The sequence below is a fragment of the Notamacropus eugenii genome, chromosome 5 (assembly GCF_028372415.1).
Source record: "Notamacropus eugenii isolate mMacEug1 chromosome 5, mMacEug1.pri_v2, whole genome shotgun sequence".
Classification (NCBI taxonomy): Eukaryota; Metazoa; Chordata; class Mammalia; order Diprotodontia; family Macropodidae; genus Notamacropus; species Notamacropus eugenii.
Window position 1 is genome coordinate 346,204,158 of NC_092876.1, and position 22,517 is coordinate 346,226,674.

Here is a 22,517-nt window from a genome sequence, read left to right on the forward strand (position 1 = left end):
ACAAAGTGTAGGAGACTTGGTTTGATAACAGTTTACATGAAGATTTGGGAAATTTTTCTTGATTGTAAATTCAGCTAAAGTTGGTAATATGAAAGCTACTAAAGAAGCTAATGTAATACAGTATTAAAGTACATTAAATATAGTCTTTAGATCAAGGGGAGATGATAATCTTAATGTTTTCAACACTATTAAGACCACATCTGGAGTGTTATCTTCAGGTCCAGGTGGCACATTTTAAGGGAGCTATTGACATCTAGTAAAAGGCTACTAGGATGACAATTTTTCTGAAACAATGTTCTATAAGAAACGTTTAAAGAGCTAGACCTGAGTAAACTAGAGGAATTTATTATGGCATGATAGCCATATTTAAAGACACAATGTCACATAGAAGAGAAATTTGAGTTATTTTCTCTTCTTCCAGAAGAGCAAACTAGAACCAACAAGTAGAAGATAAAGGAATGCAAATTTCAGAAGAATTTTTATAGCAATTGTAGCCTTCTAAAAAAAATACATTGCTTTGGATCATAGTAAATCGTAAAGGGGTTACTACTTTGGATTAGAGGATAATGACTTTATGATCCTTTTCAACACTAAATATTCTGTACGTAAATATTCGGCAGATCCTCAACATTATAGCTCTAGATACTTCTTAACCAAAGATTTGCCACCATTTTTGCATTTTTGAACCTCTTTTTTATTTGAAAGGTGCTTAAAAATAAAAGTCCAAATGCATGCCCTGGGTGAAATGCAATTGTTGCCATATCTGTACCTTTAAATAACAGTGCATTTTAAATGAATAAAACCTTTTAATAAAGATAGCAAATATATATGATGTATTATATATTTTTTAAACATTTCACAATCAGTAAATAACATAACACATACTTTTAAGTAAAATGTCATGCACTAGAGTAAGTGAAAATTAAAGAAAATCATGAAGTTTATTCAATTAGAAATTTCTCCTCTACCAGAATACACTAATGAAAACTCAGTTACCATATTTAGGGAATGAGGACAAGTGTTTATATCTTATCAGACTATCTAATGTCTAAAAAAAAGAAGTTTTAAATTGGTTGGCTCTAAGAGAAATTAGAAGTGAGGAGAGAAATTTTTAAATGGAGATGACCTTGAAAATATTTGTATTTGAAGTACATATAAAGTATTTATGTGTAGAAAAAGTTGCAATGGCTATATTAGTCCACTTCTTTCTGCCATAAAGCAAAATATCATTTTTATGACTTCATACTTGAGTCTTAAAGTAAATGGATGCAGTCACCAGTTTGCTGTTGGTATTTTTGGCACCCTAAACAGACAGATAAGGAGTTGATTGCCTAGGTAGCTAATAACACGACACTGGGTAAATGAGAAAGTGATTAGGGAAAGTCAACATTTTTGTACTATATGTCAGGTACAAATCACCCTGTACCAAGTAGCCTCGGGGCCAAGGTTTGACTCCAGCTTCAGTGTCCATCTAAATGATTTCATTCATTTAATATCTTCTGAATCCAAGTGACTCATCTTTGAATAATTACATTAATCCAATGACTGTGCTGCTCTTGCTTAAGAGATAAACAACTTGAAAGGATGAAGCGCAGCAATAACTGCTCCCATGAAATGGACGGAAAGCTTGACAGCAGTGGGAAACATGGTATTTCGATTACCCAGCCCTAGGGTTGGGAGAGAAAAGGAACCGTTGTTTTAGGTACACAAAGAGAAGTGTATTTGTGTAGGAATGCTTTTTGGATGATGATGGGCAAGATAGGGTTCTCTATACAGAAATTTGCTTTACAATTCACTTTTTAGGAACATATATTTTCTCTCTAACAAGGGCAATCTAAATGTAAAGCTCTGTGAATAGGGTCAAGATTGTTTATGATCTGTGTGCATTTGGCATTTTTGTTGGTTTATATGTACACTGTATGTAGGATATATATGTGTATATCAGTAATTATGAGTAAGTGGGTGCATGTTTGTGGGTAGATGACTGTGAATATATTTTCAGTTCTTAATGGTTTGTGGAAGTCATCATGTATCAATATAGTCATATTTACATATAGCACTGTCCTATGAAACGTATCAGCTAATAATGTACTCCTATCTTCTTCTCTAGCAAAGTCTGTCTTGGGTCTTACTGTTTGGAAAGATCATTTTAGTTCAATTTCATTACATTTTTTCTGTTTCAAAGAGAATTTACTCTTTATCTCTATAAAATAATCTTGTTTACTTGTAATGGAACCTCAGTTTTGAAAGCCCAAAATATGAGAGTATAGTCATTATGCAGATACAGACTTAAAATGAACACTAGATACCAGCTTTTATATAATGACTGCAAGGTTGATTCATTCAGCAAATATTGAATGCCTATCCACACTCCTTAACTTTTAAAGTTGTTAAGTCAGTAACTATGCTTACAAGAGCAGTAAATTGTGAAGACTGAGCTTGCATGAATAGAGTTTAGTTTTGTAATCAGCCAGATGAAAGTTTTTAAACATACCCCTACCAGTATGTTAAACCATAAAGAAATTATTTTCTAAAACTTATACTAGAATAAAATTATAATATCAGCATTTTCTCCAAATTAAAATAGATAATTAATTCTGTTCAGTCTCCTGCTCTGTACAACAACATAGTTTAAAACACATTGATAATATGATAAGTTGCACCTTCTAACAGGCATTGGTCTGGTATAACATTATTCCAAATAGCCAATTATGACTCTTATGTACCAGGAAGAATGATATAAATCTGGCTTCTTTTCATATTTCCCAGATTGAGCCTAATTGGTAGTTGAGGAAGCAGTGAGAACAGAGATAATTAAGAATTTCCAAGCCCAGCCTCTTCATGTGCTCCACTGTAGAACCTTTAGGAGGATGTCATTTTCTAGGGTAAAGAAATTTTTTCTAGGGAAAGAAATTCCCCACAGTAGCTAAACTGTGAGATGATTCATGTTTCTTTCTGAATAACTGTACCTGTGGCTTAATGTAAATGCAGTAACTCATAGAGTGACTTGAAAAAATTCACTATATGTCTGCTTCATGGCAACTATGCCTTTAGAAAATAGGGCAAGTATTAAAAAAACTACAACTTCCCCAGCCCAGTGAATACATATTGTTTCCTGAGGGAGGATAAGAATGAGCATAGGTGGTTTAAGAACATCAAGTGAGTTTTTCATTCAATAAATTTTGATTGAATACTGACAATTCAGTTCGGAAGCATTCATCAGTTGCCTCTATGTGCAAGGCCCTGGTGCTGAGTGCTAGAGATACAAATTCAGTGCATTAAACACGCATTAAGCACCAACTACATGCCAGACACTATGCTAAGCACAATGAATACGAAAGTAAGAACAGTAGCAGTTCCTAACCAGTGACTGAACTATGGTCAAGGAGCTTACAAAGTAGCGGGGTAGACTTGGGGAGAAGTTTCACGTGTTCATAAATAAATAATTATAAGATTATTTTAGAAGGGAAAGAATACAAACTGGGCAAATCAGGGAAGGTTTCCACAGAGGTGGGGTACCTCAACTGGGCCTTCAAGGAGAATTCAGAATTCTAAGAAATGGAGCTGAGAAGGCAAGTGCTTTCCAGGCCCAAGGGATAGCTAGTACATAAATACACAGAGGGAGTTGGAGAAGGTATGTCAAGTCCAGTGAGCAACAGCATTCAAGTTTAGCTGAAACTTGGAGATTATGAAATAAATCTGAGAAAGTACATTAGGGGCCAGATTGTGGAAGGCCTCAATTACCAGGCCAGGGAGTGTGTATTCTGTCCTATAAACAATAAGCATTCCCTGAAAGGTTTTGAGTAAGGAAGTGACACATATTTGTGCTTTTAAAAGATTATTTTAGCAACTGTGTGGAATGTGCATTAGAAAAGATAGAGCCTGGGGGGAGGAAGACTAGTCTAGGGGAGGCGTAATAAGGATCACAGCATCGTAGATTTACAGCTTGAAGCTCTTAAGTGCCATTCAATCTCCTCATTTTACAGGTGAGGAGACTGAGTCCCATAATGAAGAAGTGAATTATTTATCCAAGGTCACAAATCCAGTAGCAGAGGTATAATTTAAACCCAGATCCTCTGATTCCACGTCAAGCCATTGCACAAGACTGGGGATGGATGTAAGAGTTGTTACGAATGTAAAATAATGTAGAATTGAGAAGACTTAGCTATTGATTTGATATGAGAGGTAAAGGTCAAGAATGCCACTAAGGTCATGAACTTAACCTAAGGAGCAGGGGTACCATCGATAGAAATAAAGAAGTTTAGTGTTTAGGGAAATGATTTGGCCTTGAGTATGAGAAATTGGTAGGACATTCAGGTAGATACTCACTAGGCAGTTAGCAGTAATGAACTGGAGCTTTCCTAAGAGATTGGGGCTGGATATTTTTATTTGGGGGACATTTACAGAGAAAGATAATTGAGTTCATGAGAGCATATCAGATCATCAAAGGGGAGAGCAAAGGAAAAGTTAGAGCCTTGAAAGATACACCCGCACTTAGGTGGCCTGGAGAGATCAGATTCAGATAGTGATCAGACTAAGAGAAAGCAGATATCACAAAAGCCAAGGGAAAATTGTCCAGGAGAAGAGGGGATGGGATGGTCAGCAGTGTCAAAAAACGGCAGCTAGGTTAGGAAAAATGAGGAGTTAAAAAGACCCTTTAGATTTAGCAGGTAGAGACATGGAGTAGTTTCGCATTCAGAAACTATTAAATCAGTTGTGAGGAAATGAAAGTAGTAGGCAGTTGTTTCTGAGAATTTGAAAGGAGAAGAGTAAGGGAACTTTAGGACAGATGGTGTCTTTAAAGAGATGACAGGATCAGGTAAAGATTTTTTTTAAGCTTGAAGAAAACTTTTGCACATATGTAGGCAGTATGAATATTGCTAATAAAGAATAAAGACTGAGGACAAGAGAGAAAATAACAGAAGCAAGGTTTGAGAGGCAATAAAAGAGAGGTAATAAGACAAGTTCTTACTCTTTCTAGTCAGAAACAAATAAGATAGCAGCCCCTCCCCTCAAGAAGTTTATAGTTTCATAGGGAGAAAAATAGGTCCACAGATTACTATAATAGCAAACAGACTGTCATAAGCACCATATTAAGCACGAAGTGCTATGACAAGCAATGAAAAGCACGTTTCTTGCTGAGAAGATTGAATAAAACTTCATCGTATGGGACATTTGAGGGAAGAGTATTTTAGGAACAAAGAATGATAAAAGCAAAGGTTCAGAGAGAAGAAAATACAGTGTAAGTTTGGGGAAGAACAAATAATCCATTCTGGCTGAAGTATAAATTATATGTAGGGGAATAGTAGATGATAAAGATGGGAAGGTAGATTAGGGGCAGATTTTATAGGCCCTTACAGATAAATGGGCTGTGTCACTAAGAGGAAACCCTGTACTATCTGGAAGGATCAGCACTGGAATTCCTGCTTTTGTATTATCTTGTGAGAGAGAGTTCACAGGTACTAAATAATTGTAGTGTGCAAGGTATTCATTCTAGAATTAACTGATGAATTATAATCAAATAAATTACTAATACCAGATAGCGTATATACAGAAGTTTTGAAGACACTTCAGTGAAATGAGATAAATGACGTTTATGCCATTTTGAAGAAACTAAAGAGTGTTGACTAAAGAACTTCACAAAAGAATACTGCATGGAGAGTTTACAGTTGCCAGCATGATTTTCATCCATAAAAAAGTTTTCAGAGAAATTCCTGGAAACTATAAACCCATGAGCTCTATTTATATTTCATGTAATTGGGAGATCTGGATTTTTTTAAGGGAGTAGAGTTGTAAACTCTCAAACAATGTATAACAAAACAAAAAGCAATATTTTTTTAAAAATATTTATTTACTTAGTACTTTTCAACATTCACTTTTAGAAAATTTTGAGTTTCAAATTTTTTCTCCATCCGTCCTTCCCTTCCTGCCTCTCCAAGATGGCAAGCAATCTGATGTAGACTAGATGTGTTTATTATTAAAAATATTTAAAATATTTCCACATTAGTCACATTGTGAAAGAAGAATCAGAACAAAGGGGAAAAAACCACAAGAAAGAAAAAAGTGAAAATTATATAAAGCAAATATTTTTATAACAAGAAATCACACCTGCTTGTCTCATCTACTGGAACTCCCTTTGAGAAGAATATATAAATATTAACAGAGGGAAACCAATAGATATAATTTATTTACTCTTAAAAAAGTTTCATATACTAAAACATATTCTTTAAACTTAAGCCTGCGTGAGTTTGTAGGCTCCTTCCTATTTCCCTAAGACTAGGGGATTGACTTAGATGTAGGAAACAAATGATAAGATGTGTTCTCTAAGGATCATTCTGTTACTGGCCCAATAAACCATCAGGATTTTTATAAATTATTTGGGAAAGAACATATCCGGTGAAATGTCTAGAATTAAAGTTGATGCTTTAATGTACTAAGTAGTAAAATAGCAAATTGATGGAGATGAACTGCAGAAAGAAGGAAAATGTATAAATAAGCTGAAATAAAAAATGTTCATATAAGCAGTTAAGACACTTTGAGGAAAGACAATCCAAATTTTTTTTTTTAATTAATACAAGATTACAATGAAGGGTGAGGACATATGAGTTGTCATAGGTGATTTCCAGAAAGTACAAACTTGTACTACTCATCAGTGATACCAGCAAAATACCAGCCTCATAAGGGTTGGGAAAACTAAAACAAAAATATTAATCAGGTCTAGAAATACCATGTGTAACACATTAATAGAATTATAGAAGAGGATGATTGATAGAAGTTAACAGAATTGTAGAGAATTAAAAGGATGAAAGGTGATTTATTGGAAAGAGTACTGAATTGAGAGTTAGGAAATAAAGTCTTCCTATTCTTAATAATGTCATTAAGTACTGGAGCTGTGTTGATCTTGAGCAACTTAACTTTTTCCCCAGTCTTGGCTTCTCATCTTTAAAAAGCAATAGGATAGATGGTCACTAAGTTCCATTCGAGATCTAAAAATCTGAGATTTCAGCAGACTGCTTCATGAAGTAAAATAGCACAATCTAATAGAACGTTGGGTTTGCTGTCAAAAGCTCTGACTGAGTTCCAGTCTCAGTTCCCAGCTCTGATATATTGGATTTATTGCTTAACTTCTCTGAACCTGATTTTCCTTATCTGTAAATTAGGACTAGTAATATTTGTACTTTTTAGCATAAGAGTAATTATGGGATCAAATACGGTAATAATTAGATACCCAGTAATTGTAAACTGCTATATAAATGTAAGGCCATTGTATTATTATAGAGTAAGCAAAATTAGACCTTCAGTCTTGAAAAACAAGGTCTGAAGTGAGATCTGATTGAGGCCAACTTAATTGTAATATAGAGCTGAACACGGACTTGTTCCCCAAATTTTGAATCATTAAAACTAACTTCCCATGGCATGAAAGAGCAAATTGATATTAACAAGAGAACCTCATCAGATATTGTCAGGATGAACAAATTTTCCAGATAATTAGACTTACCACTTATACACCTTGACTTTTCATTTAATTTTAACTGTTTGGGATGGAGATTTCAATAAAATCTGCTCTGTCCACTCTGCCTTAGTATAAGCTAGTGTATACATTTAAATATTTCTTTTGACCAACAATTATCTCTATTTCCTTTTGGGGCCTGTAAAAGCAAAGCATAGTGCATTGGGAAGAGTACTAGATTTGGAGTCAGAGGATCTGGGTTCAGGTTTCAGTTCTGCTGCTTACTACCTCTGTGACCTTGGGTATCTATGTCCTGTCAGCTTTCTGGGCTTTAGTTTCCTCTTCTGTAAAATGAGAGAGTTGGATTAGGTGGCTCTTTCAAATGTGTGAACTATTGAACATCATTTTCCAACCTTAACCAAGAGATATCCAGCACCTGGTGAATAATTTATGACTTCTAAGCCAAATTCCTCAGCCCACATTTGCATCTTGTGTAATTAAGCTAGAATGATGTTACTAAGTAGTGTAAGAGCAAGAAGATAATCCACTTTCAAAATTTCTGATTAGAAAAAAAATAACATAAGAAACTATAATAAGTTCCATTATTAAACTGCCAAACCTATTTGTTAAGGATAGATAAGTTTATCCCCATTTCCAAATAATAGCATTTTTTAAAACTTGATAAACTTATAAAGGGCTTCATAAAATTTGTGATGGGGAAGGAAAGAGCCACATAATTTGGTTCTCTAATAATCTCACTCAGAAAAGTGCTCATGCTCAGGATGAGCTGTCTGATTCTAACTCCTCAAAAACTTTCAACAAGTATTGTGAAGATTAACACTCTTCTGAAGATTTGGCCAGTCTTTAATGAGTAGTCCTTAATTATGCCATTTTAAGGGCTCAAGTTAATGGAAGGTAATGGACCTCTCTCAGTAGCTGTTGACCTTACGTTGCATTCAGAGTAAACCAATTTTTGACAGAAAGTGGGGAGGGGACACATTTTACATGTGACTTCCTGGAATTCTTAAGTAGAACTCTGCTTCTCTTGATAACAACTTTAAAACACCACAGTTTTCCCTGACAAATACTCATGTTTGGAGGTGAGACCGGAAATGGGAAGGCTGACTTAGACATACATAAAAACAGATCTATATTTTTTTCTCTTTCTAATGAAGGACATGACACTATTGGTTTAAAAAAAGATTAGGAGCTGTAAAATAGAATTTTGTACTCAAGAATAGAAAGATTTTAGCAGTGCAAACCTAGAGCCTTTATCAAGCATTTTTCTTTTATTTTACAGTATATTACAGTATTTTACAATATTATTTGTCTAGTAAGTTTGTTTAGAAATCTAGTTTATTCAGCAAAACTTTTCAAAGGATCATGTTGCATTTATGCTTTTAATAGAAACAGAATGGCAATGAAGTTGCTCACGAGAGTATAATCTGCTATTTAGTTTAAGCATTGAATTGTCTTTTAAATTTTAGTTTTGCTTTTGTTTTAATTATACACTAAAGTTTTATATAATTAAGTATATAAATAGTTTAGTCTGTGATCAGGATAAGACGTATAGGCAGAAAGCTACAAAGAGCGTGGAGGAGAACATAGAACTGGTGATTGTAAAGATTACCCAGTTGGCCAAATTTAGATTGTTCAACCATCGTCCTCTCAAAAAATTAGTTTCTGACATAATTCACATTTATGAGGGGCTTTAAAGTTTACAGAACACTTTACCACCAACAGCCCTATGATTTAGGGCCTGCATGATTAGTATTTCAATTTTACAGATTCAGAAACAGCCTACAAAGTGACAGAACTTGTCCAGATCATACATAACAGCTGGTAAACGTAGCAGTTAGGATTAGGAAGCCGCCATCGATCATTCCAGTACATTGTTCCAAACTCCTTTATAACACTGTTGAGAAGAGACATTATTATTGTTATTGTTATTGTTAGTAGTAGTAGTAGCAGTAGTAGTAGTAGTAGTAGTGGTAGGCTTAAGTATGATATAATGGATTTTTACCATCATAGAAACTTTATTTCAATGACCTGTAATGTCCATAATAATATATTGGATAGGAACCATCATTGATGATTCCACATGTGCTAGTGCTTCCATATCCAGAGCCCAGGAGACAGTTGGGGCTTCAAAGACGCAGTGAGCATCTGGCACGGTCTTGGCAGGAAGGTTTTTAATTGACCTGGAACTGAGTGACCTTTGGGGGTCGGAAGAATCAAGGAAAATTGTAACCTGAAACAAAATATGAGGTAGCTAATACTAAAAAGGGAACAGGGCAACTTAGGAAATAAAGAGTTGAAAAAGCATGTTTTATCTTTTATCTGTTGTCCTCAAATTTTCTCTATAGGTGGGTCAATGACTTCCAGATTAAAATTTTAGATTTTCACTTAATATTCAGATTTCCCTTTAAATATGGGACTCGTGACCATAGAAAACTTTCAGTTAAAAATGTTTCTGTCTTTACATCCAATGAGGTGTTATTTTAAAAATGCACAAAGTTCTTATTTGGACAAAAGCCTTCAGTTTTCTATCATGGTGACACTGTCTGCTCATGTGTGTTTGAAAGGGGTTTTGCTGTTTGATTAAGTAGATTTTCAAGGAAGGACAAAAAAGAAAAGCAGTTCCTGCCTAAGGTAGTACAGTTTAAATTATGAAAGTGAATTTTTTAGTGTAAAAAGTGGTAATAGGGTCATAGATTCAGAACTAGAAGAGACCTCAGAGTCCTTTCAATCCAATCCCTTTATCATACAGATGAAGAAACTAAGGCACAGAGAGGTTAAGTAACTTGCCCAGGTTCACATAGCTAGTAAATATCTGAGGTAGTATGTGAACCTAGATCTCTCAGACTCCAAGTTCAATGCCTACCCTATCCATACCACCATGTTTCCTCGTTCATTATTCTGTTTTGTTCCGCTAGAATACCAAGTATAAATCATGCTCCTGCCTTTTTTAAAAGTAAAATATCAGATATTTCCTAAGTTTATTTCCATGTTTTTCAGAGCTGATACAAAATCATGGTACTAGAAAATACTTTATTTTAATTCAAATAGGACACTATTTCAAGTCCCTATGCATCTGTAAACTTGACAGGGACGTTTGCTGCATGTCAGAATATTTCCCTTTCCTTTCACCTCAACCATCAACTCATCCACACCCTCACCTCCAATCTCATTTCTTTATGTATATCTATTAAAGCCCTCATGTAGAAAGTGTACTCTGAAAATAGAGTGTACTCTCTACAGATTGACAAGTGGGCGCTGCCTTTAGTGGGTCATTGTATCATCATCTTTTAGTCAACCTTAGTTGTAAGCATTCTAGAACATCTCTCTACAAAAGCTCTTACCTGGTTATTTGACATTCGGAGTTATAAGTGAAATCTAACTGTTGTGTTTTACTTTCCCTTAGAACTGTCAAGTAATCCACCTCTGGCTACAATCCTTATCCCTCCCCATGCTCGGATTCAAGCAGCTGCTTCAACCCCTACAAATGCTACAGCAGCTTCAGGTGAGAAGAACACATAAGAGTCTTTTCTCTCTCCTCTGTTCCTGAGAAAGGACTGTTCCTGAGAGAGTAGGATAGCCTTGTCCACAATCTTTTCTGAAAGGGAAGAGATATCCTTTATATTCTGATTCATTTGGTCCTTGTCTATATTTGCCTCATTCTGAATATCAGAAACATAGTCCTTGAAACTATAAATGAATTGTTGAAATGAATAAAAATGTGCATTATTTTTACTTCATTACTTTCAGATTCGTGATTTCATCATTGTGAATACTCTATCCATTATGACAGATTGCAGCCCTTCCCTCCACACCTAATTTATATATGGTTTTTATGAGTTTCTGTGGTCAAAACATTCATCACCGAGTAACCAGACTTTTAGTGCCAGCTTCAGCAGGGATTATTTGGCTCTTTATGTGATGTGCACAGAAGCTTGTGGCACTATCCTTTAAGAATCCTGGTCAGTCCCATGCTATAATATTAAGGCATCTGAGTAAAAAGTTAATGAAAGGCTTTTCAATTTTATATACATATAGTCTATATGTCTGTAAATACATGTGTATATGTATATAATATGCATGGATATGGCATCAGAATAAGATGCACATGAAGGCTTTTAAAAATGTGTATAACACACATGCATGTAAATGTGTGTGTACATAATAACCTGTGACATGTATATGCACGTATGTGTGTAACTATATATGTGCATATAAACACCTACACCCTTAGTCTTGTAAACCCTAACCCGATAAGGAGCATTTTTTCTTTTTATTTTTAAATAAAATTCTATTGATATATTTTTCTTTTACATTGAACACATATCCCAATATATCCCTACTCACATACTCTCCTGGCTATCCATCCCCTATAACAAAAAGGGAAAAGATAAGGGGGTGGGGTGATGTTGGTCCACAAAAATCACCCACATGTCAAAAAGTCTGGCATTTTCTGTAGAGTTATACACTCACCTCCCCATCCCTGCAAAAAAGCGAGAAAGGAGAACTCTCATACCTCTCTACCTTGGGGCCAAGCTTGGTCATTTTAATTTTACAGCGTTCAGTTATGGGGGTGGGGGGAGTTCTTTTCATTTATCGTTATAGTCCTCATGTATTTTTTCCTGCTTCTGCTTATTTCACATTGTGTCCATTCCCAAGTATTCCCATGTGTCTTTGTTCATCACATTTAGAAGCATTCTTTTCATTTTGTTTTTTTTATTTGCTTGGCTTAGATTTTACCTTAAACCATACTTTTAAAGTGATTTCCTGTTTATTGCGTATTGACATAAAAAAAATCTAGCTTCACTTAGTTTTCAGTACTTGCAATGTCATAATACTGGAAAGGACCTGAAAAGAGATAATCATTCTTCATACGTCCCATACGGATGAGAATCTGAACTATCCTTAAAGACTCACTCCTGTCCCCTGCCGTCGTTCAGGACTTCTCAGCACACATGGGGGCATTCTTCTTTAGGGCCAACTTAGGAATTCTTGTGAAAATTGAATGAAATCATAAAAGCTTCTTGGGAGTTTTTTTTTTATTTCATTTTGATCATTGGCAGGAAGATTTACAACCACTTTGATATTTATAAATGTCCTCTTATGGTATTGAGAAAATGTAGCCTCCTCTAAAGTTTTGTTTCTATATTTACTACTTATGTTGGGTACATATAATGTAGGTATTTCTGTCAGTGCTAAAACCATTATTGCACATATTGTCAAGAATTCCATTTAAATGTTTTTAAAACTGAGTCTGATGTGTTTTTCTTCCTTTAATGTATCTTGGTTTTACTTCCCAGTGAATGTTCTGAAACTTAATACAGAAAACCTGTGTACTTTAGAACAAAGGGAGAAATTTCCCTTACTTTTTTTTTGAAAAATCAAAAATATAGAAAATTTTAACTTTATACCTGAAGGAAACAAAAAGCACAGTACGAATACATTTAAACAGAGGTTTAAATAGTAATGGAACCACTATAGAAGTATAATAGGAGAAGTCCTGGACTTTGAGTCATAAGACCTACATTCTAGTAAAACTCAGTCTGACCTATTGTATCCCCAGGCTCAAATCACCTCGACTCTCAAGCCTATTTCTTCATCTCTAAAACTGGGATAATACCTCCTTTCATCCCTACCTCACTATGTTGTTATGAAGATCAAATGAAATAAAGTCATGTGATGTTAGAGCTACATAGAACTTTAAAGATTATTTAGTCTCTACAAATGAGAAAACTAAGACCCAGCTAAGTGATTTGCTCTGTAACACATAACTTCACTTTGCAAATTGAAACATGCTATCTAGCATGTGCATAGATGGCAGTATTGTTGGTTCTTCTGGTTTCCACCACCCCAGAATCCGTAACAGAATGAGACTGTAATGACATGAGTCTTGCTGCACACTGAGTACAAAAGGAATGGACCAATGAACAGTCTTTTCTATAGTTGTATAACTGCTGTGACCCAGAAGAACAGCTGGAGAATGTTAGGATTCTGATAGGTAGTGAACTCAGGGGTCTAGGGCAGTATCTTTCCTCAAGTACCAGACTCACCAGATTTCCATTAATGCACAAAACCAGTTAAGTACACAGTCAGATATCTTTGCATTAGAGGACCTGTTTTACATAAGACAGATTTTTTTCATTATTGATCCTGTTTCAGAAAAATCACCTTCTGCTTTCCTAAATTTCTACCATGTTTCAGATACAAAGGTTTTATTCCCAGCCTGATCTTAAATTTTATACGTAATTGCTCCAATCAGATGATTTTTTGGCCCTCAAAGTGTTGGAAAAGGAAGCAACATGCTGTGTTGTCAGAAAGACCACTGACTGGGTTGTGTGTCCAAGGTTCTAGGTTTGGATACCGGCTTGACTGACTTATTACCTGGGTGATTGTTGCATTTTTTTGCTGCTTAATATATCAGTAATCCTCACTTGTAAAATGAGGGTGTTGGACTAAATTCCCATCAAATTGTCAAATTCTTTGTTCCTGGTGCCTTAGCTGCCTCATATGTAAAATGGGATGATATCTACCTCATAGGGTTGATGAGGATAAAATAAGATAGATTCTAGAAATTGCTTTGGAGGTGGGGGGGCATAAGGGATTAAAGTACTGCAGAAATAGAGTGTGGTTTTTACTTTCCTACTATAATTTGCCTATCTAGCAAGATAAAATGCAAATATGCTAAAATAGAATACAAGGTTGACCATATGAAAATTTTCTTATTTTAATTATGTAAGTCAACATTGGGTTGCAATATGGAGTAATTGCTAGGGACTAGCCAGTTCATTTGGTAAACTCTCTTCCAGCCTCTAGTTTGATGAGCATCGCTTTTTATTAAGCATGAAAGTGAAAATTATGAGTAATTTATTTTTGTAATCGCATTTACTAGGTTGCCAGACCAGCTAGTGGATGTTATGAGGATTTGTGAGGCATGTGCATAAACTTATGTGATCTGATTTTCATGTTATTTTGATAGTGATTTCAGATTTTGTAAAATAACATGATCCTATAGCTCAGTAGTTGTCTAAATTCAACATAGAAATACTGAATAACATTGGTATCTTATTCTGAGCATGCAGGATTTCAGCAAAATAAATTATTCCAATAAAGAAGTTTAGAATAATGAAAGTTGAAGTTAATCATTCATATGGGAGTTGTATGAATTTGATCAACGAGCATTCTAACGGTTTACATCAAGTAGAGGAGAGTAAGAGGACCTGGATTTCAGTTCCAGCTCTGCCTCTGACTGACCTTAGGCAAGTTACTGCCTTTCAAGTTCCTCATGTTTCAGATGAAAGGTTTGAAGGAGACATCATCCAAGTTACCTTTCTGCTTTAATATTCAGTAAATCTTTAAGTTAGGTCTTATAGTTACTCTTATTTTCAGCAAACAGTTTATCACTATTTTAAGAAGAAAAGGTAATATGGAATGAAATTTAATCCATGTTCTTTTTTTTTACAGATCTGGTAATATAGTTTATGGTATGAAATCCTCCTCACCAAGGGACTCTCTTTTAGAATGCTTTGTGTCACTACATAAGAAGATTGTTTTTCCTTTTATTTAAAAGATTTGCAAAGGCTATGCCAGCAAAGTACTAGCTCTGGCAGATTTTACTCTTCTCTATAGTGCTAGAAACAAACTGTGTTTGCTTACTGAGGTCCATCCTAACTAAGTACAGAGAGGCAGCAGGCCACTTAGAGATAAATTCTTTTTGCCATTGCAACCTCTGAAACTTAAAAATGCAAAAAGGGCCTTCAATCCTATACCTCCAACCCCACTATTCCATTTCTGCAGTGACCAACAGAAGAGTGAGCAAAAGTAGTAAGAATCACAATTTTTAGACCATCTGTAAATATTAGTCTGGGTGTTGGTACTCTAAATATGAAATCCCTTACCCATTGACCAGATTTAGGTCAGAACTGAATTAGATTAATCTTGACATTCTCACTATTTTAAAAAAAATAAAGCCAGAAGTTACAGCTAAATGAAGAATGGTTCCCAGGTTCTCTTTGGAGAAGCAAATAAAGGAATTGGCAGCATTGATTTTATCATAAGTTCCAGGAAGGAAATTACATTTGGTCATCTTATTGTAATAGTCATGATAAATATTTGCAAAAAATCTAATAAGAAAATAATTGCAGCTTAATACCTTGCTGCAGAAGAAGCGACAGAGAAAAATCTGTTCAAAATAGATTAAGACCCTCCAGATTAAATCAGCATAAATTCTGATATTTGGTGATTTTAGTGCAGAGATAGGAATAGGTAATGATAATCAAAAATGTTTTAAAATATAGTTCAGGAGTTAAGTTCAATTACAATCTTTATGCAGATGACCTCCAGATATACATATGTAGCCCTAAGCTGTCTTTCTCCTGAGTTCCAGTCATGTATCTACAACTACTACCTGTTGAGCATTTACAAAATGGATGTGTCATAGGCATCTCAAATTTAGCATGCCAGAATGGTCGGTCGTATTACTCCTAAAGCCCTCTCACCTCTCCATCCAGACTGTCAAAGGCACCGCATGCTTCCTGTCATCTAGGTTTCTGTGTCATTATTGTCAGCTCTTCACCTCTCCTTTATCTCCTCTATCCAGTCATTTTCTAAGTATTTCTACAACATTTCTTGCATCTATCCCCTTCTTACACAGCCATTCCCCTTGTTTTATTCCCCATCACCTCTCATCTGTACTATTATTGCACTCACCTCCTAATTGGTCACCCTACCTCAAGGCTCTCCTCACTTGAATCCATCCTCCACACAGTTGACAGAAGAGATTTTCCTAAAGCCAAGTCTGACCAAACCACTGCCCCCCGCTGCTCACCTTGGCCTTTAGAATCAAATTTAAATTCTTGTATTGAGCTTTTGAGGCCTTTCCCAACCTGGCTCCAAAGTTTCCTTCAGTTCCTGTTATTCATTACTCTCCTTCCCACAGTGTGCTGCAGCCACCTGAGTCTATGCTATTCCTCCCTGGGCCTTAGCACCAGCTGTCCCTCCTTTCTGGAATGTGCTCTCTGCTCACTTCCACCTCTTCCAATCACTGTTTTCTTCCAGTGTCAGATCAGTTACCATCTTCTACAAGAAAACTTTCCTGACTTTTCCTGTCAACTGCCATTGCCTTCCCCTCCAAAATGACCTTTATGTATTTTATATATACTTATCCATGTGCCTGTTTTTTCCCCTGATAATGATGGCTATGACAGCTTCATTTTTGTCTCTGCTGTCCCACTGCCCAGCACACAGTAGACTTAATGAGTCCTTACTGATTGATAGATTGAAGAATAAAAGAGCAAAAGCATGTAGGTTTCACAGAAGTCTCATACTCATACATCAATACTTTCTTTAAGGAAAGAATTAGCATTGGACATGACAAGCACTGAAAAAAATCACACACACACCCAAAATACAATTTTTAAAAAATTTTAAAAAGCAGAAAACAACTCATTACTGATACAGAAGTCATTCCTGAGTCAGCTCTATATAGTCATATCACTGGTTTGTTAAACCAAATTTCTAAATGAATATGAAGCTAAAACAATGAGATAAAGATATGGCAACATAACTTATTTAAACAGATTATTGATGCTGAAAGAGAGAGAGAGAGAGGAAAAAAGGTGGAAAGAATATCTGCCCTGATTTTAACAGTTCCATTGAAAAGTTTAACCATTGTAAATGAATTGCCATAATGCCAATAAAAGTGGTTAAAGCCCACTAATGACAAAGCAGACATTTAACTTATTGCCAAGCAGAGAGAAATGCCAGCCAAAGATACCACCAATTCAAATTATAAACTTAATTGTTAAATCTTATGGAAATGGAAGGTAAGAGATTGTCAGCAGTGTTGCCTCATAAAACAGTGAGATGCAGGGGACAGAAAACTCAATTTAAAGTCTGTCTGGTAAGAGATCCACATAAGTAAGAGTCATAGGGACATAAATTTAGAGGTGGAAGAGATTTTTGAGATTATACAGTACAACTCTTCTGTTTACAGGCAAAGGAACTGAGGGCCAGAGTGATCAAATAACTTTCCCAGAGACACACCGCTTTAACGTCTGAGGCAGAATTCAGGTTCAGTTCTGCCTTACTCTCCTGCGTTATTGTATCTGCTGTGCCACCTAGCTGCCCTAAGTCATCCCGAGGGCATTTGTAAATGAAACTGGAAGTACAGCAAACAAATGAGAGATAAAAGATCCATGATGATTTTTGTTACAAGCTTCTTACCTTCATGGATAGTAGATGAACTTATAAAGGAAGTACAAATTATGCCAAAGAAAACATAAGTTGGAAAAGCAAGGGAACTAGACCTAGCATTTGTACAAAGAGAGAGTAAAGCCCATCCTGTAAGTGGTACAGTTTTGACAGACAGCATTGAGGGGCCAGTTTTCAAGGTATATGAAGAGGAAGGGAAGCTGCCAAACATCAGAAGAAGGGAGCGGAAAGCCTCGTCTTATTATAAGGCAAAATAAGGCAACCAAGAGCACATAGATAGCCGCTGACCCATATGCCTACTTTCCCATCTCTATAAAACTTTTCTGAGCATTGTCTACCCAAGAAGCAAGGACTTTGTTAATGGGAATATTAGAAAGGAATGGTCAGGTCTTTATAGGAGATATTCCAGTCAGTCAGTCTCCAAGCACATGTTAAGTGCTTACTAGGTGCCAGACACTCTCCTGGAAGAGCTTATGTTCTTATGGCTAAAGACCAAATCTTTATCATCACAATCAATTAAAAATTGTAGAAAATATTTAATTCTACTGTGCTTATTTGTTATAAGGAAGCATTTGATTTGATAAAGCAAAAATGCTAGCTTAAAAACTCACCCCCAATAAAGCTCTGCTCTTGACATGTGTGAGAATTAGATGGGATTCCTTAAAACAAACAATGGAGACACTATGATCATTAATGTCAAGCAAGGGCAAAGAAAAAGGACATCTGCTTTCCAAAGGTTCTCCATTGCCATTGAGGAGATCGAGCATAGCATTCAAGTCAGGGAAGAATTCCAGGTGCTCCTTTTCAGGAAGAAATTATGCTGATTACATCAGACCCTAAAACATTGTAGGGCATGCTAAATGAGATCTGCCATTACTCTGAAGCATTTGACCTGACTATGTATAGGAACCAAGTGAATATAAAAAAAAATTTGTCATCCAGACTATGAAATGCAACTGGAAAGACAATTTAGAGAACCAAATAGAAGTGGGAGAACAAGCTGAATTGTCTTTGGGAAATTTCAAAGTTGTTGGGGTTGGGTGGAGGGTTTTTTTGTTTTTAGTGACCTCAGGCTTCTCTCTGAAAAAATGGCCCTCCTTTTTAAGACCTCTATTCTTCCTCTGTTGTTGCTTGGCTTGAGTCATGCCACGCCACAGCCAACAATGTACTGCACTTTTTGAAAGGGAGACAGAGGAGGGCAATGGTGGGCATGCACAAATTGTAACACATTAGAAATAATGTAGTTATAAGGAAGAAGCAGTATAAAGCATATCATGAAAGAAGCTATGTGCAAAATATGTGCTGGTTATGAGTTTAGAACAAAATATAACCAATAGAAAACCCACATACTCTGTGAAAGTTTCACAGTATCAGTAGAAAGGAAAGAAGGCCTCCAGGCATGTTGAGTGGGTCTCCTGTAGTCACTTTATGGGAAGATACAAAAAAGAATCGCAGAAAATAGTCCTTCGTGGATGGGGTCGTGATCAGTATCATTGAAGGGAATACCTATCTCAGTGGTGCTATGGATCTATTTGAATATTTTATGTATTAAGCTCATTGGATTTTGAATTAGAAGGGATGTTAAATCTAACCTAACCATTTAATTTAACAATGGAAGTTGAGCAAACAGTGAGGTTGATTTGCTCAGGACCACACAGCTTTTCAGTGTCAGGGCTAGGACTTGTACCTAGGTCTTCTGACTCCAAAACCAATGTTCTTGCTCCGTCCCCACAGAACTTTCTGTGAATAAGAATAGGCTTTTTTAAGGTTTATGTCATTCAGTGGAGCTGTCACGTTGGTAGGAAATAATCAGGATACTGTCTCACCTGTCTGCCCCACACCCCGGGAGGAAAGGGAGATGGAAGAAAAGCCTAATTTGAAAAGCACTGACTACTATTTTTCTTGCATTCACCTTGTAGACATGTATGGTACTCTGTTGGCAATAATGATTCACATTGATATTTCAATGCCTGGCACATAGTAGGCACTTAACAAGTGCCTATTGATTGATATTAGAACTTTTAATACTTTCTTACCTCATTGTCTCCTTAATACTTTATACTTATACTTTAATATTTTATACTCCCTGTAGACAAAAGCTTTATTTAGGGCATCTTATTTGTGTACAAATTTGTTTCAAGGCATTAGATTATGTATCCATAACTGTAAATAATGTATATAGGTGAAATAGGCTCTGCATCTTTTTTTTAAGTCTTCTCTTCCTTTTCTTTGACCTGTTGCCAAAGTAAACTTTATCTCCTAGAAGTCTTGTTTTCTAGATGTTTTGCTTTGCGTTCTGTCTTGCTTTCAGCTTTTTGCTGTGGCTTCTTCTAGGAAAGCAAATAAACCCGAAGACCTTGTGTCCCTAGCCTCAGTGTGAAGAGAGGCAGGTCAGAATTGCTGCATTTTAAACTCCATTTATATGATTACGTTTTTTCATTGAACTCATTTCGTTCACTTACATGTCATCTCCATTACAACATAACTAAACTCAAAAACGTGGTTTTACTTAAATTTTTCTTGAAACCATGAAATTTGGTTGCAGAAACACAGCATGGGAAACTTTCAGAAAAGCTAATTAGCAACTAAATCTTTACTACTAAAAACATATTCCCTGTTAGTAGACCTGTGAATTTCAAAAGATAGTGGCAGCTATATAAACGTAAATGAATAAATCCTTTCTCTTGAGGTAAAACTGGATTTGTATGCCTTCTAACAGCTCAGACTTAAGAAAACAGTAGGGAGAAGAAAGCTTTCATTTTAAAAGATATTCTGTATATATTTATATTTAGAAAGAAGAAAAATAACTTACCCCAAATTTTACCATTTCTAAGCCAGCTAAAATCAAACCTGTAGATACTATTCTGTACATAGAATTGCAAGTCTGATTCCAAAATTGATAACATTCCATAAAGGAGCATGTGTTATGTGTGTGTATGTGTGTACGTGCAGACATTGTATGTGTGAGATTTTAAGGTTGGACTATAACATCTCTGAAAGCATTAGTTATATATTCATTATGTTAAGCATAATATTAAATATTAATATCTTGATGGTTATATTAAAAGCCATTTCAAATCTTGGCATATTCCCTAAGCCCACAGATTGCATAGAAAATAAAAATTATTTCAAAATTAGGTATGGAATTTCAAAACCAAACCAATCACTATTTTTTGTAAAGTTGCTTGCCTTATGAAATGAACTCAGTACCTTCCCGTGTCCAAAGTTCTAATCAGAAGGTGCAGAAGTTTCATTCCTATGAAAAAGGAAAATAACATATTCTTTCAGATACCAGCGAGACTTCAAAGAAACTTACTTTTTATGTAAAGGATAGTCTCAGTGAAACATAGGAAAACCATTTCAAAATCTGTACGATTGTTTATTCATTGCCAACTAGTTGTTCAGTGCTGTCAAATCAAAGAGACTCAAAAGAACAATAGTACCCAGTCCTCTCCTCTAGCAGCCCAACAACCTCATTTGTAAACAGACTGTCCATTAAGTGACCAAATAACAGGAACAGATAAGTTCCGAGTAGAGAGATATTTATATGGGCAAAAAATTTAGTTGAGAAAGTCTTCACAGAAGAACCAGGACTTGTTGAGCCTTGAAAGATCATAAAATTTATACAGTGGAAATAGAGAAAGGGGGAATAATTTCATAAAGCATCAGTCAGCAGGGATACGAGGGCAAAACCTAAAAAAAATCCTTCTCAAGGAATTTCCATTCTAACATTCTTCTTTCTAAAGTCATTCTAGACAGAAGGCAAAGCAGGTGATAGGAGTAGGACATGTAGAGAAGACTAGTATGTCAGAAAAGATGCCAGCACGGTATCTTTTGGTATCTGCTTGTGAAAAAAACAACTGTTGTTTGCAAGATATTCTTTCCCACATACATTTATTCGTTCAACAAATATTTCCTTAGTACATACCATATGTAAGGCACTGTGCCAGGATATGGGGAGAAAATGACAATCTCAGCCCTCATGAGCTACATATAGTATATATACGGGAGGTAAGAAATGAATGACTTCACCACAAAGTAGAAATGTGAAAGTGCACCAAGTTAGATTTTTTTTAAGTGCTATGAAAATTCAGTAGATGCAAAAAAAAAAAAAAAAAAGTTGCTGTGAGAATAAGATAGGAGAAATTTGTTCTAAAGAAGGGATAGGGAGGAGCAGTAAATCAGGTAAGTAGTCATAGAAAAGGTAATCAAGCTGTGTCTTTGAGGGTAAGTTAAAAGTGGATAGAGATAGGAGGGCATTCCATTCCAAGAAGTATTTCCCAAAGGTAGTCTGGCCTGTTTTCTTCCTGCCTAAGCAATATATGGAATTAGTATGGTTCAGGAAACTTGGTTGGAAAGCAGTTTGACTAGAGTGTAAGGTAGGTGAAAGATAATAGTAGAAGATAGATAAGGCCAGAAAGTTATGTTAGGACCAAATGATAGAGGGTCCAAATGCCAGGCAAAGAAGTTTGGATGTTTTTTCAGTACCCACTTAAGTAATCTTTTACTTCACTCTTCATCTCCCCAACCCCATTCTCATCCACATCTGTCCTTCATATTTCTGCCAGAGTAATATTCTTTATATAAACCTGCTTACTCATTAGCTCAAAATACTTCAGGGCGTTATTTAAATAGCACTTTAAATACAGCCTCCTTTGCTTGGCATTCAAGGCCTTCTGAATATGGCACACTCTACCTTTCCAACCTCATCCCTTATTACTTCCCTGTAACCATCACACTCCAGCAAAGCTGGAGTCTGCTTTCTCCTTTTTTCCCTCCCAACTCAGAGGCAACGTACTCTCGATCTTTCATACCTCTTGTATGATATTTATTAGGCTAG

At 35.7% G+C, this 22,517-nt stretch overlaps 1 protein-coding gene across 8 annotated transcripts in view; it reads left to right on the forward strand.

Annotated features, from left to right (window-relative positions):
- Nucleotides 1-22,517, forward strand: part of GSK3B (glycogen synthase kinase 3 beta) — a 288,178-nt gene that overhangs the window by 243,233 nt on the left and 22,428 nt on the right. For all 8 annotated transcript variants that reach the window (XM_072613910.1, XM_072613911.1, XM_072613909.1 and 5 more), the window contains one exon: nucleotides 10,875-10,973. In XM_072613910.1, coding sequence (XP_072470011.1) covers nucleotides 10,875-10,973 — 99 coding nt within the window. The remainder of the gene's footprint in view (nucleotides 1-10,874; nucleotides 10,974-22,517) is intronic.